This window comes from Bacillus rossius (assembly GCF_032445375.1).
Source record: "Bacillus rossius redtenbacheri isolate Brsri chromosome 4 unlocalized genomic scaffold, Brsri_v3 Brsri_v3_scf4_2, whole genome shotgun sequence".
Lineage (NCBI taxonomy): Eukaryota > Metazoa > Arthropoda > Insecta > Phasmatodea > Bacillidae > Bacillus > Bacillus rossius.
In genome coordinates, this window is record NW_026962011.1 from 7,852,728 (window position 1) to 7,880,324 (window position 27,597).

The 27,597-nt window shown below is 39.0% G+C and overlaps 1 protein-coding gene across 1 annotated transcript in view; it reads left to right on the forward strand.

Annotated features, from left to right (window-relative positions):
* Positions 1-516: 516 nt before the first annotated feature.
* The window catches only part of LOC134542278 (serpin B8-like), a 66,195-nt gene continuing 39,114 nt past the window's right edge, over positions 517-27,597 (forward strand). The window contains exon 1 of the mRNA XM_063386421.1: positions 517-766. Coding sequence (XP_063242491.1) covers positions 745-766 — 22 coding nt within the window. The 5' untranslated portion in view covers positions 517-744. The remainder of the gene's footprint in view (positions 767-27,597) is intronic.

Here is a 27,597-nt window from a genome sequence, read left to right on the forward strand (position 1 = left end):
CCTTGGAAGATAGTGCACATTGGTCGTTTTGAATTTTGTTTTCGAAGTCGTAATTACTGGGCTTGCAAAATGTGATGATGATGATGATGATGATGATGATGATGATGATAATTGGTTGCGGCGCACGGGAGTGAGAGGCCCAACCACCGCTTCGAAGTGCCAATGAGAATTTTTTTTATTATTATTTTACCTTGGCCACGGATAGAAAATACTACTTTTCCTCAAACCATCTGCAACCGATGTAGGTAATTACTTGTGGGGATGAGTGAGAAGACACACTTGCGTCCCCAGGCAGTCGGTGGAAGACAGGGTGAGCCAGTACGTCACATAAGGGTTTGATCAGCCATTGTAACCCTTGCTATTTAACTGGCCACTCCCTCCCACGAATGCCTCGCGAAGGTGTGAGAAATCCTAGCGGTTGGATGGTAGATGAAGTGGCAGGCAGGTACGGCGGGCTTTTTTTTTTCCTCCCCCGTCCCCTGGCCGGTCTCCGCGGCGAGGAAAGTAAGAGTGGATTTGAGTCGTTGACCCAGTTTGGACTGCGCGCCGGCGAGTGAGAGTGCCGTCGCGTCTCGCTGCCGTCCAGAGGGCAGGAGGAGTGGGGGTGTAGACAGCCGCGGAGTCCCGGCAGTCCCTCTCGACGGTGGCTAGCAGCTGACGACGTCCCGGGCCCCGTTTTCCGACGAGCGACGCGCCTCCGGGAGCCGTCTCTGGAAACACTCGCACCTCTACAGCCGCTGCGACATGGCGGCCTTCCTCTACGCACGTAAGTAATCGACAGAGACCGGAAAAATTCGCGAATTCATTTCGCGATAGGCTAAAATACAAATAGTTATACCTCAGTGCTGCCTCTGCTATTGGCTCACAACTCACCTGGATGACTCTGGGCCAATGAGAAACACCCAACCATAGCTTTATCGAATCACAGGCTGCTACGTTGTAACGTCTCAAAACACAGCAGCCAATGAGTGGGTGACATTTGACCGAGTGTACTTAGAACTAAGGGCTTCATCCTACAGGTCATTAAACCCGCGAATTTTTTCGGTCTCTAGTAATCGATAGAGACAGGGAAAAAAAATATTTAGCTTATTAATTTGGTGATTTTGCTAAAATTTCAAACGATTCTACTTTTGTGCTGCTTCTGCTATTAGTTCGCTGTTAATCTGGATGACCCTGGGCCAAATTAGGGACCCTCGATCAAACAAGTATAGAATCATAAACTACCGAGTACAGACACCTCACAAGTCAGCAGCCAATGAACAGGTGACGTTTGTCCGAGTGTGCAGAAGCTCGTGGAAACTATCCTGGAGGTGAGTCCCTAGCAATTTGACTTTTTTTTTTTTGTATTTCGTTGTTTTAATTGTCTCACGTGTCACTGACAGTCATGTTCGCATATTTAGTTTCATATAGGGACGCACGCTAATTTTCGAGGTGGGTAGTGTTTCAGATGATGTACGAACAAACATTTTGTCGAAGTGACGTTCTAACAGCCATCTGTAAAGTTATATTTCTGAGCCCCCCCCCCCCCTCGCTCTCACTTCCCACCCCACCCACTCCCGGTTAATTTACGGATAAAATTAGCAGTAATTAAGGTTGTTTATCGGGTAAAAATCATTCGCGTTCCTCGGGCACGACTATTTTACATTAAACGTGATTTTTAGTCTATGGTTTCTCGGAAGACACAATACATTATTTAATTCTTTTTAAAACAAGTTAGGGATACTTGGCCCTGTCTTTGGGTGTCTTGAGACTTGGATTACCAGTTATTTTCGCTTGTGACGATATAATACACCATGCATGTCAAATAATTTAAGACATGGGATTCTATAAAGGGTCGATGAGAGGCGGGGAGGGAGAGAATCTCCCTGATTGCCTCAGCGACGGTAACACCAAGCTCGCGCTAGCCCAGAGCCACTTGACGACCAAATCACTCGTATCTTCGGTCATTTTGCGTTTCAGAATGGAGCAACTCAAGTCCCTCGTAGTCACTGCTGCCCTGCACACGGAAAATAAAAATTTTCTGTACTTTTACTAAAGATTTATTTAGGAAAACAAGATGCCAAGAAATAGTTTGCAATACTACATGAAATACATTGTAACTTCGTACTATTATTATTTCTGCAAATTGAAATACTTTTTTTAAAAAATATAATACTGGGTATTTCTTACGAAAATTGGCGCATAATATTATATTTTAAGTTGATTTTTCAATTAAGCATAGGTATTTTTTTTCCAACCATGGAAAAGCTAATAGAATATTACATAATTTGACTTTATTTTGTTGTATCATGCTTGCAGTTAATAAATTTAACTATTGGAGGTACTGGGACAACACTAAGTATAACTGCCCGGGTAAGAATCCGAACCTAGTATTACTTTGCAGTGATCAGTTGTTTTTCATGTAAATCTACAAATTTACAAATATCTGTAATTATATTCCGAGGGCGTCTGCTTGCAAATAGCTCTCAGCAAACATTCTGCGTCGGAATGATACGTTCTGTTTCATCATTGGCGTGGGCATAGCCAGGATCTGTGGAAGAGGAGTGCCAAAGGGAGCTATAAGAATGCAATTTTGACTTGTCTAGAGACCTGGGGGTCCGAGGATGGAATACGCCCCAGGAAAGGGCAACCGGGGGAATGAAGTGGACGGTTCAGAATTTTTTTTGAAAACATAATGTTTGAAAACTCATTTTATGGCTATATGAAGAACAGTAAATGCTTTTTTAAACCTTAAATTCTTAAAAGAAAAGGATAATCCTTAAAATACCACTGCATATGATTATGTTGAATGCGTGTTTAAAGTAAAAGGGTATGTCCTAAAAATTTTTTTGTTCTTCGGGGAGGGGGGGGGGGGGAAGGGGGAAGGGTTGCGTAAATAATTTGGATATCAATAAAGTTATTTTTTTTTAAATTTCAACTTCTGTTTTTACAGTAAAAGTTCGTTTCATCACTAATTGTTTCAGCTAAAGGTTTTAGAAAACGTTTTGGCCTTTAACAATAAATTATAATGGATCTGATAATATATATATAAAATAGTACGGATTTTGTCTTTCTACCCTTGTTATTTCCACCCCTTGAAGTAATGGTTTGTATGATAAAAAATTGTTTAGACATAAGTTTTATGTAAAAATTATATGATTTACAAACAATTAGAACGGATTTTATAGTGTGCCTACTAAGCGAGTATTGATTTTTCCACCCCTCATTTTTCAACCCCTTGCAACAATGGTTCGTCTAATCAAAAATTGATTCAGACAAAAGTTTTGGATAAAAATTATAAGATTTACAAAATATCCAAATGAATTCGATGTTGGGCCTACGAAGGGAGTTATGATTTTTCTGTTTTCCAAGCCTTTTTATTTTACCCCTTGCAGTGACGGTTGGTCGTATAAAATATTATTTCAAACGAAACATGTAGATGATAATTTAAGGTTTTACAATATAACAGAACGGATTTAACAGTGCACATGGTACGTAAATATGTATCATTAAAAATTATCTCCGTTTATTTTTCAACCCCCTGCAACAATGGTTCGTACCATCAAAAATTGTTTATTACAAAAGTTTTAGATAAAAATTATAAGATTAATACATAATCTGGACCAATTCGATGTTGTACGTACGAAGCAAGTAATGGTTTTTTGTCCCCCAACCCTTGTTTTTCAACCCCTTGTTTGATCGTATCGAAAACTTATTTAGACAGAAGGTTTTGGTATTACTCTTACGAGTTGTAATACTATCAAACGGATGTGATATTTTTCATAGTATGGGAGCTATAGCGATTTTTCTGTTTTTCAACAACCTTCCCTATTTCTACCCCAGTGTTGAATATTAGATATTAACGTATTCGACCGAGATTTTCCACAGCTAGATTTTATGTATCAGTTTGGAAGTGATTTGTGAAAAAAATTGCGACAGTTATCATGACCACAAAATTGTGTTATATATCTATATAGCTTTATAAATATATAAAATTTTGAGTTGACTATGGTTTTGGGGTCTATGGACCATGAAATAAAAAACTATATTCCGAAAGGCGCACCTTGGTAACGGCTACAATAGGTAGTATTTATTTGAAATTTACCTATATAAAAAAAGCTTATTGCAAGAATAATATGTTTCACAGACACAAATTATTTTTAAATTACGCAAACCTAGCCTAACCAACCATTAATTTTAGTTACGATAACCTAGCCTAACCTACCTTCCCGAAAAAAAAGAAAAGTGTTTATTCATGAGTACAATGACGGTTATAGAAATTGCGGGGCCCTGCGGTATTTATTTTTATTGAGGCCCTCTTCTGGAAAATTTGAAAAATTAATTCTCTTTCAAACCAACTTGGAACTTAAGTTTTGACGATGGTTTTGCTAACTTATCTCAAGAAATGTTAGCATTATTTCCTTATAAAATATGCCTGGGTCAGTTTTATAAATGCTTTACGATCAAATTCCGGCGGAATCGCGTAATTATATGTGGCAAAAAATTATTTTCATTTTTTTTGTCAAAAAACAAATCTTTTAATATTAAATTCCATTTTCCCACTTATACCCATATTTTTAACGGAACATTAGACAAACAAGTAAAACAAAAATGAAAAACAATGGCGTGTGGTCCTGCCCTGGAGCTTCCCTATATTATTTATAACTCTTACCTTAGGGGTCATCCATTAATTACGTGAGCTCAAAATGGGAAGGGGGAGGGGGTGTGGTGGTCTAGCAAAATCTCATCAAAACTCATTTAAAGGGAAGGGGTGGGTAATGGTTTAGGGGGTCATTGAAAATCTCATGTCAACTTTTTAATGAAAAAAAAAAAACATTATTATTACAGATACTTTAAAAAATCATTAAAATTATTATTTTACTCTTTTCGGCGTATTCCATTTGTCCGTAAAGGAATTTTCATGGTTACTGAAAAGTTTATTATTACGAGAATAAATATAAAAAAATTAGAGTTTCTAAAAGAAAAAAAAAACTATAAGAGTCTGAGCTCGAAGATATTGATTTTGTATTACAAAAGCAATCTGGGGTATTGATAGTTTTAGTAAATATTTTCTATGCCTGGGATTCTGCGAATTGAGACAAGTGGCATGCCGCACAAGTGGAAATACCCCGCTTCGCTGGTTATTAAAAAAATTTAGTTATTTAAAAATTATAGTATGGATCTCACATGAAGGGGGAGGGGAGGTCCAACCACATCTCACGAGAAATCTCACCAAGGAGGAGGGAGGCAGGTATTTAAATTAAAAGGGGGGGGGAAAGCACCTCACGTAGGTAATTAATGGATGGCCCCTTACCTAACCTAACCACTTCGGTAAGCTTCGGAAGTGCTCGGGTTGCGGTTGCGGCTGTCGTGCCGGTGGACTGCAGGCTGCTCCCGTGCAAAGGGGACCAGGTCTCCGCGGCGGACCGAGCAGACGTGTCGCGGTGTCGCAACTGCAGCCTCTCTGCCGTCGCAACCAGACCGCCGCCGCACGCACACCGACTACACTGTTAGGAACCGCAGCTCAGCACACAGCCAACTGTCTGGTCAGCTGAGCGAGGTTACGAGGCTGAGGCGGGTGGTGGCCTCAGCCGCTGGTCATTACCTTCCCTATCAAACAAGAGGGAGTGATCCCGAACAGTTCTGTTTAAATTATGCTCTGGAATGTAAATAAAACGAACTGGATGTTTCTCCCACCCTACCCTAATAGGGCGCATACGTGAGACTGCCGGCCGTAGGTCGGAACAATCTGTTAGAAACCGCAGTCCATTCACGGAATTCTCAACGAAGAAGTCGCCTCAAATAAACGAAGAGTTCTTTTTGATTTCAGATAACGGGATCTTCGTAAAAAAAATAAATAAACCCCAGCCGTAGTAAAATTTTTGTTTTTAGCTGTTAACATGGTAAAACACACAAGTGGGAGGAATAAGAGTGTTCTTATAGTAGCTGTAACGATTGTTTTAAAACTTTTGCTGATACACTACTAAAACCTAGCACCCGCCATTTTACGAAGTTAAATGTACATTTACGAAGATCCCTGGATAAGTTGTGAACAGTGGTCTTTGTAAATTTTTGATGAAAATTTTTATCACTGTACTGTCTTCTGCTCATGGCTGGTCCATTGGCTTACGATCCTCTCGTAATCAGGAGCTTATGTACTGGGTGTGGCAGATTTGAGTGGTGGGGGGGGGGGAGGATCCTGCTGAAATCCTAAAAAAATTATCTATCATTACAACCAACAAATGGAAAGAATTTGAAAGTAAACAACGGGGAAAGTTGTTCCAATAACACCCCCCCCCCTCCTTTCCCTAAGAATTGAAATTCTGTGTATAGTCTGGTGTCGTAATAGGTCGTCGTATTCCCATTTGCCACGTGACAACCAAGCCCCGACATTTCTTCAAGAACACTTTGAAGATAATCTATCTCTAAATGTAACTAAACTAACAAATAAAACAGAAAATGTGTAATTTATTCATTAAAATAGCAACATGCGTAATAAATACTATACAACGTTAATGTACAAAAAAAATCAGTATTATACATAAATATATCGTGCTATAATTTCAGTTAACTGCATTAAAAAATTTCCTTCAGGAGTTTAAGAATGAGTTAAAGATTATGAGATAATTCTTCTGTGTTTGCAGATATATTTTATTGTGATTAAATGCAAATATAAGATGAAACATTAATTTGAAAGAAGATTTTTTTATTACTATAGTTACGTTGACATGGGAAAAAAATCCTTTTTCCGCTGTTTTTTTTTTTGGCACGAATCTTTGGTGCTGATTAGTCAACTATGTGGTACGTGTTAGTAGGCGTAGTATACGTTGGCCTTGAAAATTCTGAGCTGTGTAGCCTCACCAAGCGCTTTGCTTCTATATACACTCTACAGGATTAGTAAAGCTCAGGAGAAAATATTGTCACCTGTCAGACCTGACGAGTGGTCCTGTGCATATCGGATGAACCCGTGTCAAATATGACTATGATTTACCACCAGGACTTTTGAAATCATCTGATGTGCTGATTTGCAGTTAGTACTCCAACAGAGTCTTGATATCTTTATGTATCCCAGAAGGTATTTTATTTATTCATTTTATTAGATTTCATTGGAATGTCCAGAAAGAATGCTTTGTTTACCTGAACAATAAACGTTTTTGTATATGGGTCGAAACAAATATAAACAGTTCATTCGAACAATTATTTTGTAGTGGAAAAGATTCCGTTGACTCAAAAAAATGTTTTATTCAGCTCAAATGTATATTTTGTTAAGTGTACAAAATCAATTTTGTTACACGTAAAAGTTGGTTACGCCAAAAAAATATTTTATTGCAGGAACTGAATATTTGTTGTTTTTTTTTTTTCATACACGAACATGAATTGCTTGTATCGAAAGGAAGAAACCAGGAAGGAATGAGTTGGTCGCCCGAGACGTTCGTCCGTGACAGTTGGAGCTAGAGCGGAGAAAGGAAAGGGCGGTTGAGAAAGAAAGAGCAATTTGTGAACACCAAGTGCCTTCTCTCTCTGTCTCTCTCTCTCTCTGCCTCTCTCTCTCTCTCCCTCCCCCCCCCCCCCTTCAAACTACCTTCCTCGTCCGTGAGTTCGTTTGCGGCCTGATTACAATCCTGTCCTAACGAAGTATACATGACGTCCCACAACTCAACGTTTAACCCTAGAACAGTTGATAGACCACCAGTAAAATACGGTTCGGAATTTTAAAAAAAATAATTCAAAGAATGTCTTATTATTCAAGTTTTAATATTTTTTTTTCACAAGGTTTTAAAACCATACTCTGCATCCGAATTATTAGACATACTGAGTAAAATTATAAAATATTTCAAAATAAAATAAAATAATATGTATATATAGGTATATAAACTTTTGGGGTGAATTATTTGCTCAGCTTATGTGGCAACAATTTTTAATCGGGTAACATTGACTATCCATACAGTAAAATAAATCACTTTACGTTCAGTACTCGCCAGTGATGTGTAAACATCTAACCTCGGTAACGAGCAAAGTTTTGTGTTCTTATGTTGTTTATCTTGTAAATAAACTTGTAATACCAAAGTTGGAAACGAAATTTAACGTAGAATTCTTTTAAAAATAATGCCGAGCGTAATTAAATATACTAATAAATAAAATATTCTCACTTAAAAACAAATTTCTGGATGCGAATCACACACTTAGTTTCTGCGCCCGCCGCTAGAATTCGCTGCCTGAATCGTAAACGTTGCTTGCCACCATCAAACGCAGATAGCAATTAGCAGTCCAACACATCCGAAAATTTTATACTTTTAGAAACGTCTCTGATAAATTCCCGGCTTTGGACCTGATTTTTTGTAGTACTTTTACAAAAGAATGCTTTGGAAACCAGTTTCCAAGCAAAAGTTTGTAATACTACAAGAAATATATTTTCACTTTGTTCAACACATGAGCATAATTATTTTTTTATGCATGAAATATATTTTTCAGTTAATACTGAACATTTATTTATTACGAAAATTGGTGCATAATTTTATATTTTTATCGATGCTTCATTCAAGTTTTTTTTTTTTTTTTGTTTAGCCATGGAAAAGATAATTGAATATCCAACAACATTTGACTTTAGTTTGTTGTATCATGCGTATTAAATGCGCAATTAATACTGGATAGCTATTCAGGGAATGGTTTACAATTATTATTGGAGGTACTGGGACAACACAAAACATAAATGCCCATGTGGCAATTTGAACCCAGTATTACCGTAGAGATACTGTTGGTTTCATGTAAATATACAAATATACAGATACATGTGATTTTACATGAACATTTACAAAACAAAATGGGGTGTGTCTGTGTCATGGACACGGCCGTGTGTTGCACGTGAATACGTGTACCTAACAGGTAATGTTTTCTATACAATATATAAAATACACAATTTTTTATTTTAACACCATATATATTCACTGTAACTATTTTACACTAATGTTTTATATATGCAATCTATAGATTTTGATGAGAGCTGATGACTGAAACCTAAACGAACGTCGTAGCTTTTCCGAGTCAAAAGTTATACTAAATGGAAATCTTGAAACGTAGATAAATGACCTCAAAATGGCGGCGCTTCCCCCTCCACCGCGCGTGGTGTGTCACAGTCCTCACTTAGCGTAACGAATTCTTTGAATCTTTAGCTATCCAGTGGTGTAATTAAATTTTGGATGGAGATGATAGATATGTAGCTGCAACACCAAACTGTATCCCTCCATTTTGTTATCATTCGTTTTTTCGAATAGCCTCCCACCATGGAAGCAATTTTAAAGACGTATTCACGTCAAAAAATACAGAATTGAAGTGGTCTCGGAACACTTGGTGAACCGAGTCAGTGCTTGTGAACTGTAGTAGTCGCACCTGCAAACGGACCTCGGCTACGTCAGTTGCAGTCTTTGATTTGACAGGTCTAGCCCAAGCGAACTTGCTATAAACATCGATGACTGTCAACATGAACACGATAAACTCCATCGTGGCTGTCGGCAAACTTTTCAAGCCAAATGCGTTTATAAAATTTAGTATAGACTTGTATTCTTGTAGCTTCAAAGACATGTAGTTTCGTAGCCATGCGGTCTTTTAGCCACACAGTCTCGTAGCCATATATAACTCGTAACCAGCTAGATCCTTTTAGACTCGAAGCCTTGTGGCCTCATAGTCTCTTAGACTCGTAGAATTCTAGCCAAATATATTTGGAGTTGCTGAGACAAAAGACAGTTGGAGAAAATGACTGTAGGAGCCAATGACTGATGGAGTCACTAGACTGATGGAATCAATAGACTGATGGAACCAATGAATATTGGAGCCAATGAATATTGGAGCCAATGAATATTGGGTCCAATGAATATTGGAGCCAATGACAAATGTGCTGCCTTTCCGATGACGGTGCTGCCTTTTCGTTGTCGGTGCTTCCAAATGTGCTGCCTTTTCGTTGTCGGTGCTTCCAAATGTGCTGCCTTTTCTTTGGCGGTGCTTCCAAATGTGCTGCCTGTTCGTTGGCGGTGCTTCCAAATGTGCTGCCTTTTCGTTGACGGTGCTTCCAAATGAGCTGCCTTTTCGTTGTCGGTGCTTCTAAATGTGCTGCCTTTTCGTTGTCGGTGCTTCCTTTTTGTTGACGGTGCTTCCAAATGTGCTGCCTTTTCGTTGTCGGTGCTTCCAAATGAGCTGCCTTTTCGTTGGCGGTGCTTCCAAATGTGCTGCCTTTTCGTTGTCGGTGCTTGCAAATGTGCTGCCTTTTTTTGTTGTCGGTGCTTCCAAATGTGCTGCCTTTTCTTTGTCGGTACTTCCAAATGAGCTGCCTTTTCGTTGGCGGTGCTTCCAAATGTGCTGCCTTTTCGTTGTCAGTGCGTCCGAAATGTGGTGCCTTTTTGATGGAGATTTTGTTTAATGCTGTTTTGACTCTAGTATTATAGTAAATTGTTCTTGATTTGACTAGCGTATTATTCCATCCGTTGCATGTATATAAGCGAACCCTAGACAGCAGGTCACTCAGTTTGTTACTGTCGTCGACGGTGTAATGATCACCTAGTTTATTTCATCTGGTGCATAAGTCACGTAATTACCTGTTCTTGCGAACTCGATGGCATCTTTACCGACTTTAACGTCGAACTCGATGGATGTTGTACCATCGTCTACGGGAACCTTGACGTCAGCGACGACAATGGAGGAGCAGATCCCGTTGGCAATGACGACGTCAACATTGGAGGAGATTTCAACAGATGTGATACCACCAGCAGAAGAGAGCTTAATGACTACTGAGCTGGTTGTGCAGGAAACCACGACGATCGACGATACGACCTCGATGGAGACTTCAATGGATGCTGATTTGACAACAACTAACGAACATCGGTGCTGTTACTGCGACAAGATTTTCTCAAACAACAGCAATGCTCGACGACACGAGAAGAGCGAATGTGCCAAGAACCTATATCGTAAAATGTTTGTTTGTGAGAAATGTCATAAGCAGTTTGTCAGGGAAGATAATATTAAAACGCACATGAAGACATGCACAGGTCCTGCTGTGCGGCAGAAAGTAAAGGTAAACAACGTTGCATCGATGTGCATAAGAGTATGCCTGTAAATGGTACTACTGTTGCAACGCCAGTATCTGGATCAGGTCTGAAAGGATCGTCTTCATCACCACGGTATCCTTGCAGCTACTGTGATACGTCGTTCACATTTTCCCATGATGCACGAAGACATGAGCGGAGCAAATGCAGGAAGAATCCTTCTCGCATGAAGTTTCGATGTGATGAGTGCCTTAAATGGTTTACTCGAATTGACATTTTGCGACATCATGCGAAAAAACATGTAAAGGTGGAGTCTGTGCTCCTACTGCTGAACTACCTGCCCACATTTCGACTCCTCGCTTTAGATTGGAGACACGGAAGCGTACAACCAAAAAAACAGATGCGCAGCAACCGATTGCTATGACGTCTGAACATGGAACTAAACCTAAGACTGTGTTCGGAGCATTACAAGTGAACGATAATGGCTTCTACTTGGCGTAGTCTGCATTTCGTGGAACGTTGAAAGACTACTATTGTCTAAATACGTTTAGTGAGACGAAAGACATTTTTAATTTTCTTGACGATATCAGACAGAACATAATCAATCAGCTTACTGATGACGTAGCAACAAACGGACCTTTGAAGTATAACTTGTGGTTGGACTGTTTATATGGAAAGCCATATCGGTTCGATGACAAAGTGAAGAAGTGTGCATTCAAGACATCGGCTGCAGTAATTTACAGTTCTGACGATGTGAAGCAAAATGTTAAAAACGGTATCCAGAAAATCTGTCAAGAGGAGGAGGACTATGTCTGTAAAGGTTCTGGTTGGTCTCTGTCTAGTATAAACCGATTGGAGCTAAGAATTAGTCATTTCACGCCTATGCAGGGCTAAATATTTCTAAAATTAATTGATGGCTTTCGCAAGTGATCCTGTAGTAAAATATAGTTTATGTAATAAATATTATGTTTGTGAAAGAACTTGAGGTGTTTTATTTTCGAACCTGTCATTATTGTGGTATTTTTACATAATATTATTTTTTCGTATCGATCAGGGATCGAACCAAGTTTCGAATCAATCATTACTTGAATGAGTGATTTTTTGATGAATTTTAGAAATTTTCCCGAATTTCTAGCATTATATTTACGGATTTTCCAGATGGCGAACGTAACGCATGTTTTTAAAATTTTTTTATTAAAATTTTATTACTAGAATTTTTTTATAAATTTAAATTTTTTTTTCATTAAAATTGGATAATAAAGATTTTCAAGATGACGACCGTAACGGTAATTGCAACGGTGACTTTATAAACCTATACATGGCTTATCGGAGGCTGTAGACATTGATGCTTAAGCCAGTTTTAGGAATTTTCAGCCTCTGGTATTTTTATGGACTAAAACGGGAATTTTTTTCTTCAAACGGGAATTTTTGCGTCATTTTCAGCCATTTTCGAGGAATTTTGAGGAATTTTTGAGTCCAAGATGGCTGCCGTGACGTCACACACCACAACCACACTCCCACTCCAGGCGCAGGAGCCCCTATTCTATACTACTGTTATCTTCACTACTTGGGATTTATTTAATTATTTAATAATTTTTTTTTATTTGCTATTCTGAAAGTAAAAGTTAGGGTAGATTATATCTTAGCAAAATATTTTTAAAAATTCATTCTTAATTTTTTTTATTCGGGAGGATAGGTTTTAGTTTTTACTAAAATGAAAGGTTGGTTATGTTAGGTCATTTACCATAAGTAATACTTAATAATAATAATAAGTGTGAATATGATGTATGTAACGCACTTTATTGTCCAAAATGTCGCAAAATAGATACTACGAAACGAAAGGAGGGAAGTAGGTCAGCAAGGGGAATGGAGGAACAAGGGGGATGGAGGAACAAGGGGGAAGTGGGAGGGGAGGTTACACACAGAGAAAATGACGGAAAAAATCGAAGATAGCCGAAGCACGGAAAATATGTAAATAATGTAGTTCACTACAAATGATTGCAGTCGTAAAAATACTTATAAAGTAACAAAATCTGATATTGTGTAATCTCTGTTTTTAAAAGACAAATTTTGGACATCAAAGTTTGGGAGGTGGTTGTTTTCGAAATATGGCTTTTAATTTCTCCATGAAATAAATTTGGACAGAAATCTCGACAATGTTTTAAATAATGTCACACTATCAAAGTTTATAACTGTCCGAAACTGGCTCAATCCAGCCAATTTTATTCTCATTAAAAAATTAAAATAGTGCATCATAGTGCTGAATAGAAAATTTTAACTTGTTGCGTATTTTGTTGTGCATTCATTTGCTTTTAAAACACTTGTAATTTAAATCATTACATACTCTTTGCATGATAAAATGTACAGTATGTACTGCCATCTCAAGAAATTTCAGGCATATAATTAATTTTTAATAATAAATTAATTGACGTATTATATTGATATTAACATTATTTTAGTTATTTTAAATTTAAAAACTTTCTAATCTTATACGTGTCCTTAGCCATTTAAAAGATTTTTTTGGTACGGAAATGCAAGCCATTTCCGTTTTTGCTGGGGACGATTCTTATTGGCTGATTCCGTATGTATATATATATATATAGTATTTAAGTATCAGTACTATGTAGAAAATATTTTATGGAAACCCAAGTCATCAAACCTGTAAAACTAACATAACGTCATAACCCCTTCAAAACTATTTGACTAACTTTATTTTAAAGGTGTTGAACCGATAGTTTGACGGGGTGATAGGGCATCAACGGTAGTAAGTTGTCGTGAACTGAAAATGATTGAATCCAAGATGGCATATTTCGGGCTTATGTCTCTCTGATGCGAGTTTACGAACTACTCGCATGCATATTCTCTCTTTGCGAACAAACTCGCTCAATGTCATTATGCTGACTCTCGTTAACTCGCTAGCTAGTAAACTTGAAAACAAGTCCAAAATTTTAAGTTACATGCCTGCCGTCGTGAGCTTTGATTGGTTACTTAAGTTTGAATAAACGGTTGTAGTAAGAAAAGGTAAAAAAAAAACAAAGTTTACACTATTTTATCTACATAAATTTAAATAATGGTGAATAAAAGCGACTAGAAAGTAAAACACGAATCAAGATTTAAAATATAATTACGCGGTAAATGTCCTGTGAACAAGTAAACGCATGTCACTCATCTTGCGTAATAGACACTCTCTGAGCTTAAGACAAGACGGATAAGGAGCGTTTACACGGGTACAGTAAATGGGATAGTATTACTTGCCCAAGTTTATTAGCCAACGCGTAGATAAATCTGTCTTTAACTTGTTTGATGATTTTTTTCCCTTTCAAAAGCGATGTAAACAATGGAAAAATAAAACACTGGATTGAATTCGTAGGACTGCTTTGTTTCGAACACAAAATTCTCCCCGTTAACGACGCCTACTACAGCTAGTCTATACTAATATTATAAAGCTGTAGAGTTTGTTTGTTTGTTTGAACGCGCTAATCTCAGGAACCACTGGTCCGATTTGAAAAATTCTTTAGTGTTGGATAGTACATTTATCGAGGAAGGCTATAGGCTATATTATATTATCAATAACATTAGGGATCCTTACTAAAAGTACAATTTAGAATCAAATGCGTTGGAGGGGGTTAGATACGACATGCAGTACACGTACGAAGTGTGTGTTGAAAATGCCGCAGGCGCTAGAAGTTTATTTCCTATTGCCTATTAACATTGTTGCCACGCACTAGATGCCTTATAATTCTTAATTTTCCCATATAAGTAAAAAAAACACCCGTGTGATATAAACAACGAAGCAATCAGTACCCTCATAAGAGTTCAATTAGTATTTAAATACTTTTTATCACTTTAAATCGCAAACCTAAACTATTGTTTTTTTCCTCTCTCTGTGTTTAATTTGTTTTTTTTTCTTTTACTAGAATTATTTTAATTATTTTTTATTAATTTTCATTTTTCGGACCATCAATAGTTTTCCTCTCTCGTTACAATTCTGACAAGGACTTGTCTATATATATAAATATATATATAAATATATATATATAAATATAAATATATATATATATATAAGCGAAATACCACTCACTGACTCACTCACCACGAGATCTCTAAAACTATACAATCCGATCCGAAGGGGAGTTTCGGGGGCGTAATATATCAAAATTTCCAGTTTTTGGTAGGAAATCACCATGACAACGGCTGTTGCTTTGTTGATGCTTCATTCGTCTCTATGGCAACGACTATTTCATTGTTAGTGCAGTCCTCATTACCGTTGAAATTTTGCGGATACTTTAAATATCAAAAATTGCCCTTTTTTTCAAGTATATATATTTTACAGAGTTAAAACTTCACAGTAATGTTCCTTATGTTACGCAGGATGACATTTTCCGAAAATTAGATCCCATGGGTGGTTAAAACCAGGCAACAGTGGGTACTTTGTCTGCATGAGAACAGGATTTTGCATTGTTCATGCCTTCTGCGTCTCCATGGCAACGGGCATCGCGCGGCAGTTGCGTACCCACAAGGAGGGACATGTATAATGAGCGGCGTAAGAGTGATATGCCTGTAGACTGCCGTAGCGAAGTACGGGTACATCAGTTGTACGTTGCGTGCACGAGTCGGGAAACCATCGGTGCTATTCATTTTCTCTCCGGTACATTATACAGCATTGTAATAAATTTTCACTGATTTTTTTTATTTACCATTACTGTAAATGGGAGATGTGGCTTGATTTTTTTTTTCCATTAGTATAGCCGTGTGAAGCCGGGTCGGGCAGCTAGTAATTAATATACAAAAAAAAATGGCTGAGGTCAAAACTTAATAGATGATTTTCCCCCTGACAATGATCATCAGTTTTTAAAGGTTGGTTACGTGATTGGATGGAGTTCCGCATGACCCCGTTCGGTGCAACACAGAGGTGATTTAGCGAATGGGACGGTGGTCACGGGGGAGGGGAGTGTGAGTGAGTAAGAGGTTATAGCCACAGGCTACCCTCTAAAAAACAAACCGCTGAGCTTTCACGTGTTAAATGCTAATTGTTACGTAAAGAGCCATATGACCCCGGTCCAGGCGCCTAGTGTCTTTCGCCATACCAAGGGGGATGTCGAAAATCCTCGGCGGCAGGGAAGTTGGTGGGACAGACTAGGTGAGTTGATTTGACTGTGACATACCTAGCCCCCTCCAGTGCGGAGATGTGGTAACAGAACGTCCTGCCTGAAAAAAATAAATAAAAATGTGAAAAATGTGAAATAGCCATTATTTTCCCTCGGTCCACACAGTACATTGTATTTAATGTTCTAATCATTTAAACCAATGAATCAACTAGTCAAGATACATCTTATAAAACTGCGATAAAAATATTGAGTTGAATAATGAAAACAGTAGTTAAAAATCAAAGGAAAAGGTATAATTTGAAAAGTCACTTATGCTAACGCAATTAGGTTTGGGTACACTTTTGACACTCTCAACTAAACCAGTTAAATATCTTTTAAACTTCTAAGAACACGTGAAATATTTGCGGTTTCTAATATAATTTTCAGTCTTACCGTTTTATTAATACTGTTATTATAAGAGACCGCAAAAATTCGTGGATTCAGTTCGTGATACGCTAAAATTTAAATAATTATACCTTTGAGCTGCTTTCGCTATTGCTTCACTGTTATTCTGGACGATTCTGGTCCAATTAGAGTCCCTCGATAGAAGAAGTAACGAATCACAAGTTACTCAGTTGAGACGCCTCACAAGTCAGTGGCCAGTGAACAGGTGACGTAAAAAAATCTGAATGTCCATTCGACTGCAATATGGTATGCCCACGCAAGCTGTTCCTTCCTTGTGATTGGCGGCCGTTTAAAAAAGAACCCATTGCCGTATTTTACCCGTGCCAATTAGGACGCGTTTTCTTCCACGCGGAATCATTGCGATTGGTGTGCTGACAGTAGACCTGTACCTGAAAGAAACTCAACCAATCACGAAGCAAATATGTTGCTACAGTGTTTTAACGCTCAGCTGGTCAAGAAATCTTTTCGCGAGAAAAGCACGCCCCTAATTATTAGCAAGGAAAAAAATTAATATATTGTTTCTATTCGCCTTTTGTTTTGCTTTTTTCCTGTGGTCTACAAAAATATTTCGGCCTATTCTGAGCCTCTTCTAGCCCGGCAACCGGGGAAGGCTGCCCTATCATTCCCCATCCCCCTTCCAATAGATACGTCCAGAAACAACGAAAACTTTCGCATCACGACAAACGTGAAACTTGTCGATCAGAAAATAGAGAACATGGGGCACGCTTGTTTGTATGGCTTCGAGCGACCTGTCGGCCGGCACACGACCATGATTTACGAGACAAAGCTTTCGGGACTGACGTTATCGCCTGGCTGCGCGTTACTCTGTATAACCATTGGGCTCGTCTTACATTAACCACGCTCGCACCACGCGCGAACCGCACGGCAGATACGAGCAAATGTAGCAGCGGCCGATCCTCTCGTCTTCGCGTCGTGCTTCTGCCAGTAAGAAACGAGACCAGCATTAATGAACTCACATCGAAAAGTAAAAATTAGCAGATAAAAAACTTGTCAATTTAATATATTTAATGTAAGATTTTCTCTTAATTTAGTAATTTATAATGTGTCATTATTTGTTCTATTTAAATATTATTTCGTAAAAGTAATTAAGTAATTGTTTTTCATCATATGGTGGTCAGCCCCTTAACTTCAACACATGCAAAAATTATACACTAATAAATAAATAAGTTTGTGAAGTCGTTCGTGATACTATAAAATAACGCTAGTTTCGTCAATCACTGTGATTTCACTGCAGAAATAACTTAATATTTAAAATGTGTGTGTGTTTTTTCTCCAAAGAACCGAGGGACCTCATTATGTTTCAACAGTTTATATGCCGTAAAAATATTGAAAATTCGCCTTCGTTAAAGTAGCGAACACGCACATTAAGAGATAACATAGTGTCTATTGACTTAAAGTTTTCCCCCTCAAATTTTTTTTTTTTGACTCAGCGCTTTTAGCATCAGCCTCTCCGCCCTGGGAGCCCCCCATGGGCGATGGAAAAGGATGCGAGGTTTACACAATCGGGAAAGACGTCAGAGCCTCGGCTATGACGAGAGGCCAGGGCAACCCATCCCGGCACCGTCACCACCTTAACCCCTAGTTCGCTCAGCTAACCAAACAGTTGACTGTGTCCTTAGCCCTTAGACTGTATCAGTACTGCCGGAGCCTACCCCGATCCACCACATCACTCTGGGACTCCTCGGTCACACAGAACACCCGTGGTCCGGTGGAGGTCTGCCCAGCCTCTCCTAGCTGTCCAGGCTGGTAACCAGATCTGTATCGCCGCCGCTCACCGCTTCAGCTCTTCTCAGGGGCTAGGGAACCCTTAGAGCATGCTCTCTCCAAGCGACAGGAGCACCGCCACCAAGTGACAAACCCACCCAAACTGATCCTTGGCCGTCAGAGGAAACCTCAGCGAAGATGCATTCACAACAAGGATCATCCCGCACTACTACCTGATTAGGTGGCACCTAGGCTAACCGCCAGTGCCGTTGCTACGCGTGCTGGGGGAAGCCCAGGAAGTTTAGGCCCGTGAGCATCTGGACTCGCCGACGTCGTGCCAGACACCTTTTATACAGGGCGTGGTTATAAGCATGCATCACTAGTCACTTTGTTAGAAACACTCGCATCCTCATGCCTCATACCTCCACAGGCAAATCCTGAATGTAGCTTGAATAAAATTAAATATTTAAAATTAGATGGTCCAGATTACGCACGGATAACTTACACACACACACACACACACACACACATATATATATATATATAAATTAATTCATATTTTGTATATAAATGGCACTTCAGTAACAGTATAATATTTTTTTTCTTACACAGATGCTAATTAAAATCTAATTCATTCCCATTATATTAACATTTCTATTTTTTCCCCTTTAAAATTCAATCGTCAATAATTTAAGTGAGTTGTTAAACTTACCGAAAAGAACGATTGAAAAATTAAAATTTCTGGATTATTTGTTAGAATTTTTTAAGCAGAAATAATTGGGACTCGATACCATATCATACAGGTATCTTGACAGTGCATGAAAATGTATAATTTACGATTTCGTAACAAGCATGGAGAAAAGACTCACATAATTTCTTCACAATCAAACATTTTCTTGCACGGCATATGAACGCTGGATAATCAATCTAATAGCACTTTTCTGAATAAAATCTTCAAGTTGTGGGACTAGGAAGCTTAAATATTCTCTAGAAGCGTCCGAAAAGTCAACCATGTTTGGATTTTTCAAATATTTTTCTATATCTTACAGAACGGCTTCTATAATACATTTTATGGCTTGAACGGGGCAAAGGAATAACATTTGGACTTTGGTTGGAAGTGTTGATGGAGACTGGTGAAAACGCTTCGTAGAGGGCAAGGTAGGAGGAATAACTAATCTTTATATAAATAAATAAATATATATATATATATTATATATATATATATTTCTTGTGTGCGTGTGTATGTCACTGAATTCCTCCTAGACGGCTGGACCGATTTTGATGAAATTTTGTGTGTGAGTTCACGGGGATTCGAGGATGGTTTAGATTCACAATTGGATATTTTATCTCGATTCTGAGTTAAGAAAAAACTAAAAAAACACGCTTTAAAAGCAAAAAAAACTAATTAGCCTCCATGGCAACGGGCTTTTGCATTGTTGTTGCCTTCTGCGTAACCATGGGAAAGGTTTTTGGTAACGGCAGTGGCGTGCCCAAGAGGAGGGGTATGTATAATGAGAAGATACAAAATGTCCAGCGTAGAAATACTTACCGCCATATCCATATCTCACAAAAAGTACATTTGGGCAGGACAATGTCTGTCGGGTCCGCTAGAAAGATATATAGAGATATATATGTAGAAAGATATATAGAGAGATAGAGATATAAATAGAAATATAGAGATATATATAGAGAATTAGAGAGATGAAGAGAGATGCTTAGTATACGTTTAAAAAATTGCATTATTAATAAATTAAAAAATTGATTGAGGCATTGCAACGCATGCCGGGCATTATCTAGTAAAGTATAAAGTCATAAAACTGTAAGACTCTTTGCAGGTTTTTAGTCACCATGTTTGTTACAGTTATGAACCTCCTCTATGTACTTTATTGTTCAGTTTTATCATCCATGTGAGTTATTGGATTGTTTGACCGATCAAATTGATGATTGAATTAATTTTTTTTGGAAGTATGCCCTATCTGGTTACAATGTAGGCTAAGTCGTAGAGAGACCTCAAAAATGGTCAAAAATCAGCCGATGGCTTATTTTCTATGTGTTTGCGAATTCTTCTTTTGTGAATTATTTAGGTTTCTATACGACATACAATATAAACAGTAATGTTATACATACGTAAAAAAATTGCTAGTGAGTCTTTCAGTACATGCCTGAGATGTGTGATATTTAACCTCGGTAACGAAAAAATTCATTCTCATGTTGTAAATACACTTATAATACGAAACTCAGGCCTCGGACAAGAAATTTAAGATATAATTCTTTAAAATAATGCCGAGCTTGACAAGTTTATAACGCAAATTGTGTTTTCAACTACATTTCTGGACGCGAATCACACGTAGTTTCCACACCCGCTGCTAGAACTCGCTGCTAGAACTCGTAGACTATTGAATCATTTGATTCGCAAACATAAATTTAAACTATATAATCCGATAAAAGCGAAAAAGACTTGAAAAAATATTAAATCCCGATTTCGGACCTAATTTTCGACAAGGAATTTGATTAAAACTCTGCCTATCTTGTTAAAAGCCATTAAACTATAAATTTTTCCTTCTGTCTTTGTGGACTTGGTTTCGCGCCATACGCCAAAGATGGCAGCACTGTGATTTCTCATTTCCGTTCCACGCGACTTCCGTTCCATTCACGAAATTACTCCCACCCAAGCGCGGCTCCAGAAGGGGGGCGGTGAGGGCGATAGCCCCTCCCGAGACCAATTTTATTGATTAGTGTATATTTATGTTTACTTAAATTTTAATTTCATATGTTAAACTTTTATCTCATCAAAAGTGGCATGGAGCTACTAAGGTTCTGTATTTGAAACCTGTAATTTGTAAATAATATTGCGAGGCCAATATCTGACCACTTTCATTTTTTGCAACTACGACCTTTCTTTGTGCGAAAGCCCCTCCCGAAAAGTCATCCTGAAGCCGCCATTGCTCCCACCTAATGTCGCACACCAAGAGCTGAGATGCTGTGTGTCGCAAGAATCATTTAAAGAACAGATTGTTGAAGAGTGAAGTTTCACCTGTAACGCGCACCGCGACGACGCGGTGTGTTAGAGCACTATCGGTGGTCGATCGACGCGGTGTGGCGTACAGTTCGTCCTGTGCGTCACGTCGCGCGTGGGCCGTGAGGCAACAGCCGAGCCACGCTCAGGCAAAAAACACACAGCTGTGTCGAAACTTCCTGCTTTCCACCGACGCGTCGCGCACAGCCACGTGTCCTTGGGAATCCTGCCGCGGACTCTACCAGTTGTGTGGTCGGCTGGATTGAAGGGGGGGGGGGGGGGGGGGTGAGGAGGGACAAACCGCTTTCCCCCGGCGAGATGACTAAGGGCGCTTGCACACGCTCCGGCACAACCGGAGCCGGAGTTGGCACCGGCACCGGAGGACTCACAAGACAACAGTTCGTTATGGAGTGCCGCACACGCAGTCCGGGCCGGCAGGGAAACCGCTCCGGCTGCCGGCATGCCGGAGTGCAGCTGGAGATGACCTCGGTAATCCGGACTACCTGCCCGGCGCGGAGCTGGGCAGGGGAGTGGGCTGTCGTCGCTCGCACAATACAAAACACTGGCACATAGTCCAGGCATTTTATGAGAAAAAGGTCGATTTATGGACAGATTGCAAGAAAAGGTTTTTATATATCAAAATTTGCAGAAAAATTCGTAGAATAACATATCCAAAATCCACCGATATCCACTTTATTTTGGTAACTTTTTTCCAGGATTTATCCAGGAAAAAGGCGGAATAAATTAATAACTGGAAAACGATGCGTTCTACAAAGAATGGTAAAAAAGAAACTAAAATTAAAGAGAGTCAAAATTTCCATAACATATCAAAAATGTACAAAAATCTACTAATAACTACTATTTGTTTTCTGGAATTCGTCCCAAAAAACCTAAAATATTGAAATAAATTGAAAATGGCGCATTATCCAGCAAAATGTTTCAGGAAAAAGTTAAAGTACACAACGATTTTCATAATATATTACAAATTCACAAAAATCAACACAAAATAGGTTTTTGGTTTTCCAGAAAATTTCCTGAAAAAAAAGACGAAACGAAAACATATCGTACGTCAAGAAAGTCGTGACTAAAATTAAAGACTTTTTTGTATTAAATATAATTTCAATTCACCAAAATCGGCTCATATATATATATATATATATATATATATATATATATATATATACACATATATATATATATATATAGTTTTATTTTGTGACTCGTCCTGGAAAATCTTTAAAAATTCAATAAAACGAAAACGGAACATCGCATTGAAAAAGTTTCGGTGGGACAAACAGAAGCACACAAGATTTCCTATAATAAATCCTAAATTAACTGAAATCTGGTAAATATATTTTATTTTGTGATCGGCCACGGAAAAAGTATTGAATATGTAGGCTAAATAACAGAAAGCATTGTATCCCATGTCAAATTATGTCAGATCCGAACTATATTCATTTTCCATAATATCTATATTTTAAAGTCACTTAAATTATAATCCTTTTTCAGTTAGTGATTTGTTAAAATTGTTTTTGAAATCTACTAAAATTATTTTCCAGAAAAAAAAATCAGACTCATTTCAACTGCTTATCGTTTGAAAGAAAAATTCGAAACGTCCATTCTCACAAAACATACCTTACAATTAAATTTACACAAGATTTCCAGTGACCTGTTTCGAGAAGAAATAGAAAAATATACACACATTGGGATGCACTCTGCAACACACAATACTGAATATACATGCATGGATATGTAGGAACACCCTACCTTAAAAGCCGTCACAGTAATTGCAGTCCTCGGGAGGTAATTCACGCCGGTTTTTACAGGTTGATCCATGACAGTTTCCACAAGCCGAAGAACATGAGATGCCGTGTTTCCTACAACTGCAGTTGGATGCACCGCAACCATATTCCTTGCAAGTGCACCTGATTACCTTCAAAAGACATTCCGGAGCTGTTGGCTTGTCTGTCGAAATTGGCAAGAGAAGGTGGCCACATTTTATCCATCCCCATTCTTCTGGATTCATCTTTATTCCCTTCCATTCTTGTATCTGATAGAAAACCCTTAAGAAATGGAAACGAGCTGAAGCACTAGTTGGAGGTAACTGTTCTGGTTGTACACATTTGGAACTAGTAGCTGCTTTCTCACTAAACACTTTAAAACGAAAAGTGTCGAGTGTGTCACTTCTCGACCCATTGTACAGGCGTACTAGCAGCTACTCTCCCAATTTTACAATGTCTTCTTTTGACACACTGGGAATACTATCTGAAAATACTTTCGCAAGTTGCCTGAAGGCACTGTCATTCTGGATCAGATCCAATATTTTCCCCTTTTCTATACTATAGATGTGTGATGATGTGTCACATCCCATGAATGCATGGCAGAAAAGAATATTACTACAAATTTCATCACCGAGCTTCAGCTTTAGCTCCTTAATGTGATATGTTTTCTTCTGCCTTTTTTCACTTTTTAAACACAAACAGTTATGTGATTGTGGGTCAAAGTAGTAGAGTAAAAGGACAAGTAAATCTGTGTCTGTTCCTATAACTGTTGTCAACTGTTCTTTTGCACATTTTAGATCTTCTTGGACAATGTAAATATCTGCATCGCCTGGTGCTTCGACAACAGGACATTCTGCTTCACGTAAATGTATTGCTAATAACTTTAAAAATGGTCCTTTATTTCGCTCGTTCAAAAGAAACATATATTTACGGAGTGATAGTTGCATTTCTCCTGTGAATTCAACTACAGGTGATGCATTACCTCTTGTTCTTCTCATATACTGTGTCTTTAGTACTGTGAGTTTTCCCATATCCATCAAATACAGTAGTTGCTAATCCATAATTTTGATAAAGGTCAATTATATAATGCAATGTATTTGCCCTTAATTTAATTCACGATTTATTTTAAGTATGGTGCACGGTTTCAGTTTTTTTTCTTTTGATAACATTTTTCCGGGACATTTCCTGGAAAACAAAAAAAAAACAATTAAATGTTGATCTGTGTGAAATTATAATATATTATGAAAAAAATTGTTTACTTTATCTTTTTTCTAAACCATTATGCTGTAAATTGCACAATTTTCGATTTATTTCATTTGTAATATTTTTTTCCGGGACTAATCCCGGAAAACTAAGCAGAAATTATAAGCGGATTTTCTTGAACTTTGGATATGTTATGGAAAAGTTAATGTTCTTTAATTTTTGTCTCTACAGGTTTTGTCGTCAGATGCACCGTTTTAGAGTTTTTTTCCCGCGTTTTTCTGGAACAAAACCCGGAAAAAAAGGTACCAAAAGAAAGAAGATTTCGGTGGATTTTGGAAATGTTAGCCTACGAATTTTTCTGCGAATTTTGATGTAAAAAAAACCTTTTCTTGCAATTTGTCCATGTTTTTTTCATATCTTTCCTGGACTAACAGTGCAGCAAAGACTTGTGAGATGGCACGGTTCGGGTACGACGCTGTGACGCTGATTGAATTGGTAGAAACCAGACCGTGTTTGTGGGACAAAACCAGCGATAGTTTTAAAGATCGCACAGAGAAGCAGAACGCATGGCTGGAAGAGTGCGCATTTTTGGAACCTAAATTTCACGACATGGACAGAAAACAGCAAATAAAAATAGGTAGCAAGTACAATATGTACAACCTCCTGTTCCAAACGGGGCACATGTTTCTACCGCGGATGCTGAAACCAAACTAGCGGCTTGCTGGTGCGTGTGCAAGGACATCACTGCCGGCGCCGGAGCCGCTGCCGGAGAGGGCTCCGGAATAAACCGGAGCGTGTGCAAGGACAGCTCCGGGCGCCGGATCCGTTGCCGGAGCTAGCACCGGGAAAATACCGGTGCGTGTGCAAGCGCCCTAAAGCGCCTCTGCCACCCACATTCACGCAGTCGCGTCTGGCTGGTTCTGATTCTGCGGATATGGCACTCGTTTCTTGTTCGCGTGGCCTGTGACGTCACGTGCTGACGTCACAGTCGCGCGGAGCGGATCTGCCTCCGACCGGAGCTGGCGAACTTGAACTTCCGAGGTCAGACGGGTCAGTCAGAACCAGCCGCATCTGGCGTCGAAAACAATACTCGCCAATGAGAAGCATAAAATCACGCACAATAAATACTTACAAACAAAAATAAAATTAATTGTATGTTATATAATTTAGTCTTGGTCGCCATTTAGTTTTACATTAAGCTGTTTTGAAACGTAAAATTAAAAACCCGCAAAATTAATTAAATGTGTGAACGTGTGTAGGCACGAAATTAACAGTTAAATTAATAAGTATCAACATTTCATTATTATGTACCTACATTAATTTCTCTTTTGTGTAAAGTTCTCGAGTAAAGCCAAGATAAATATCTATAGCAATCTACCGTGCTGCCATCTACGAATGTATGTTCACGTGAACCAGATGCTTCTGACAAGCGAATGCGGCACGTTGGTACAGGAAACCCATATGGCAGCATGGTCGGACAACACCGTCAGACAACAGACGAACGCGTCTGCGCGAATGAGGCGGGGTCAGTAACGCCTCCTCCTACACGGCATCGCATCACACCACCAAACTGCTACACATTTTCACCTTCGACTTACGAGGAACGCTGGTTACAAACTATCCAGGGATCTCCGTGAATCTACGGCTATCTTCGTGAATTTACGGTCACTGAGTTTTCTTACTCGTATTTTGGTGCTGACTGGCGGCGGAGTGAGTGGTCAGTGTAACCACTCACCACCAGGGGCGCTTGCGTCTCTGGTCAAATATTCCAGATACAAATAAAATTCAAAGCGGACCACGAGTCCAAGTGCCCAACCCCCGCATGGTAGACTCTTTTCTACTCTGTCCAACACTTCATCCAGACCATCCTCTGTCTCCTGTAAATTCCTACACGTAATGCATGCCAATTTGCATCCCGCATGAATGTGCCCAGGGTTTTCCCTGTTCCTATGCAGGTTTTACCTGGGCCCAACCTATCTCTAGTTATAGTCTAGATTTAAGAGTGAGGGGAGTTAGTCATGGCGCCAATCGCTGCCATGGCTGGCCAATCCCCTCCTAGCACACGATGCATGCGACCCTCTCCCTGCATGGCTAATCCCAGCATGACTAGGCGTATAGGCTTCAGCCTGAGACGCACCTAGGTCCCTCCCTAACCCGGACCCCTCCAAAATACACTTAGTTTTAGTTAGGTTAGAAAAAAAATTCTCTTATTTTGAAAAAGAATAAAAAATATTTCTTGTTGTACTAACAAAACATCCAGTAACTGAAAAAAAAAAAACACTTTTTTTCTTCCACGTGTGCGTTAACAGTAGTCGAAAGTTGAAATACGGAGATGTTTCTATGAAGATCTGAGATGCTGCCATGTTTGAAAGCGAGTTGCCGACGGTGAAGTCAGGTTCCGAGAGCCCAGTAGCAGTCGGGCTCTCCCGATCGGCGGTCATCGAGAATCGATACGCAACACGTAACTTCGAATATCAAATGCGTGAAATCTTTTGATAATCGTCGTTTTACGTTCGGGAACTCCTTTCCGAGCAACTTAGAATAAATCCCCTGACGAGGAGAAGGAGAGAGAGAGGGAAGGAAGCATTCACTGACTAAAGCGAATAAAAGGAAAGGCTATTCACGGTACCGATGCATTTTCTTTCTGCTGGAAATTGACCGGGAAACGGAGATTTGGGAAAACTGGCGGAAATCACGTACTCTTCAAATCAAAAAAATGAAGTCATTGTAATATTGGTGCTAGTTTAGCAGACCTAGAGGACCATCGCGAATCTGTAAGCCAGTTAAGAAGTTATTGTAACATTGATTACTAGGGGATGAATTATTGAAAGATAAAAAATATTTTAAAAATAATAATAATTTTAAGTCTATTTGCATGAACGTTATTACTGCAAAAGAGAATTATTGTTGTTAACGACTTGTTATAGCTGTTTCTGACCACGTTTCTGGTTGCAGTACCAATGTTTGAGCTATTGGCAGAGCGGGAGTGAAAGTAAGGTCAGGTTTGATCGAGTTAGATTAGTAACTTTTAAAACAAGCTGACATCGTGCACGAGCGTGAGATATCGCGAGAGAGTGTGTTCGCGATGCTTCCGAGGTGCGGACTTGGGAGATGTCGGGCGTGGGCATCGGGTGCGAGCGAGTCGCGGACTTCCCCCTGCGACCCGGGGTGGGGTCACCAGCCCGAAACACGCGCACAGATCGTGACCGGGAAGTCCCCGGCTCGCTCCACGTCTTGCCAACACTGATACAAAAAAAAAATACTGTACTTTCACAAAGGAAACCAGTTGCCGAGAAACAGTTTGTAAT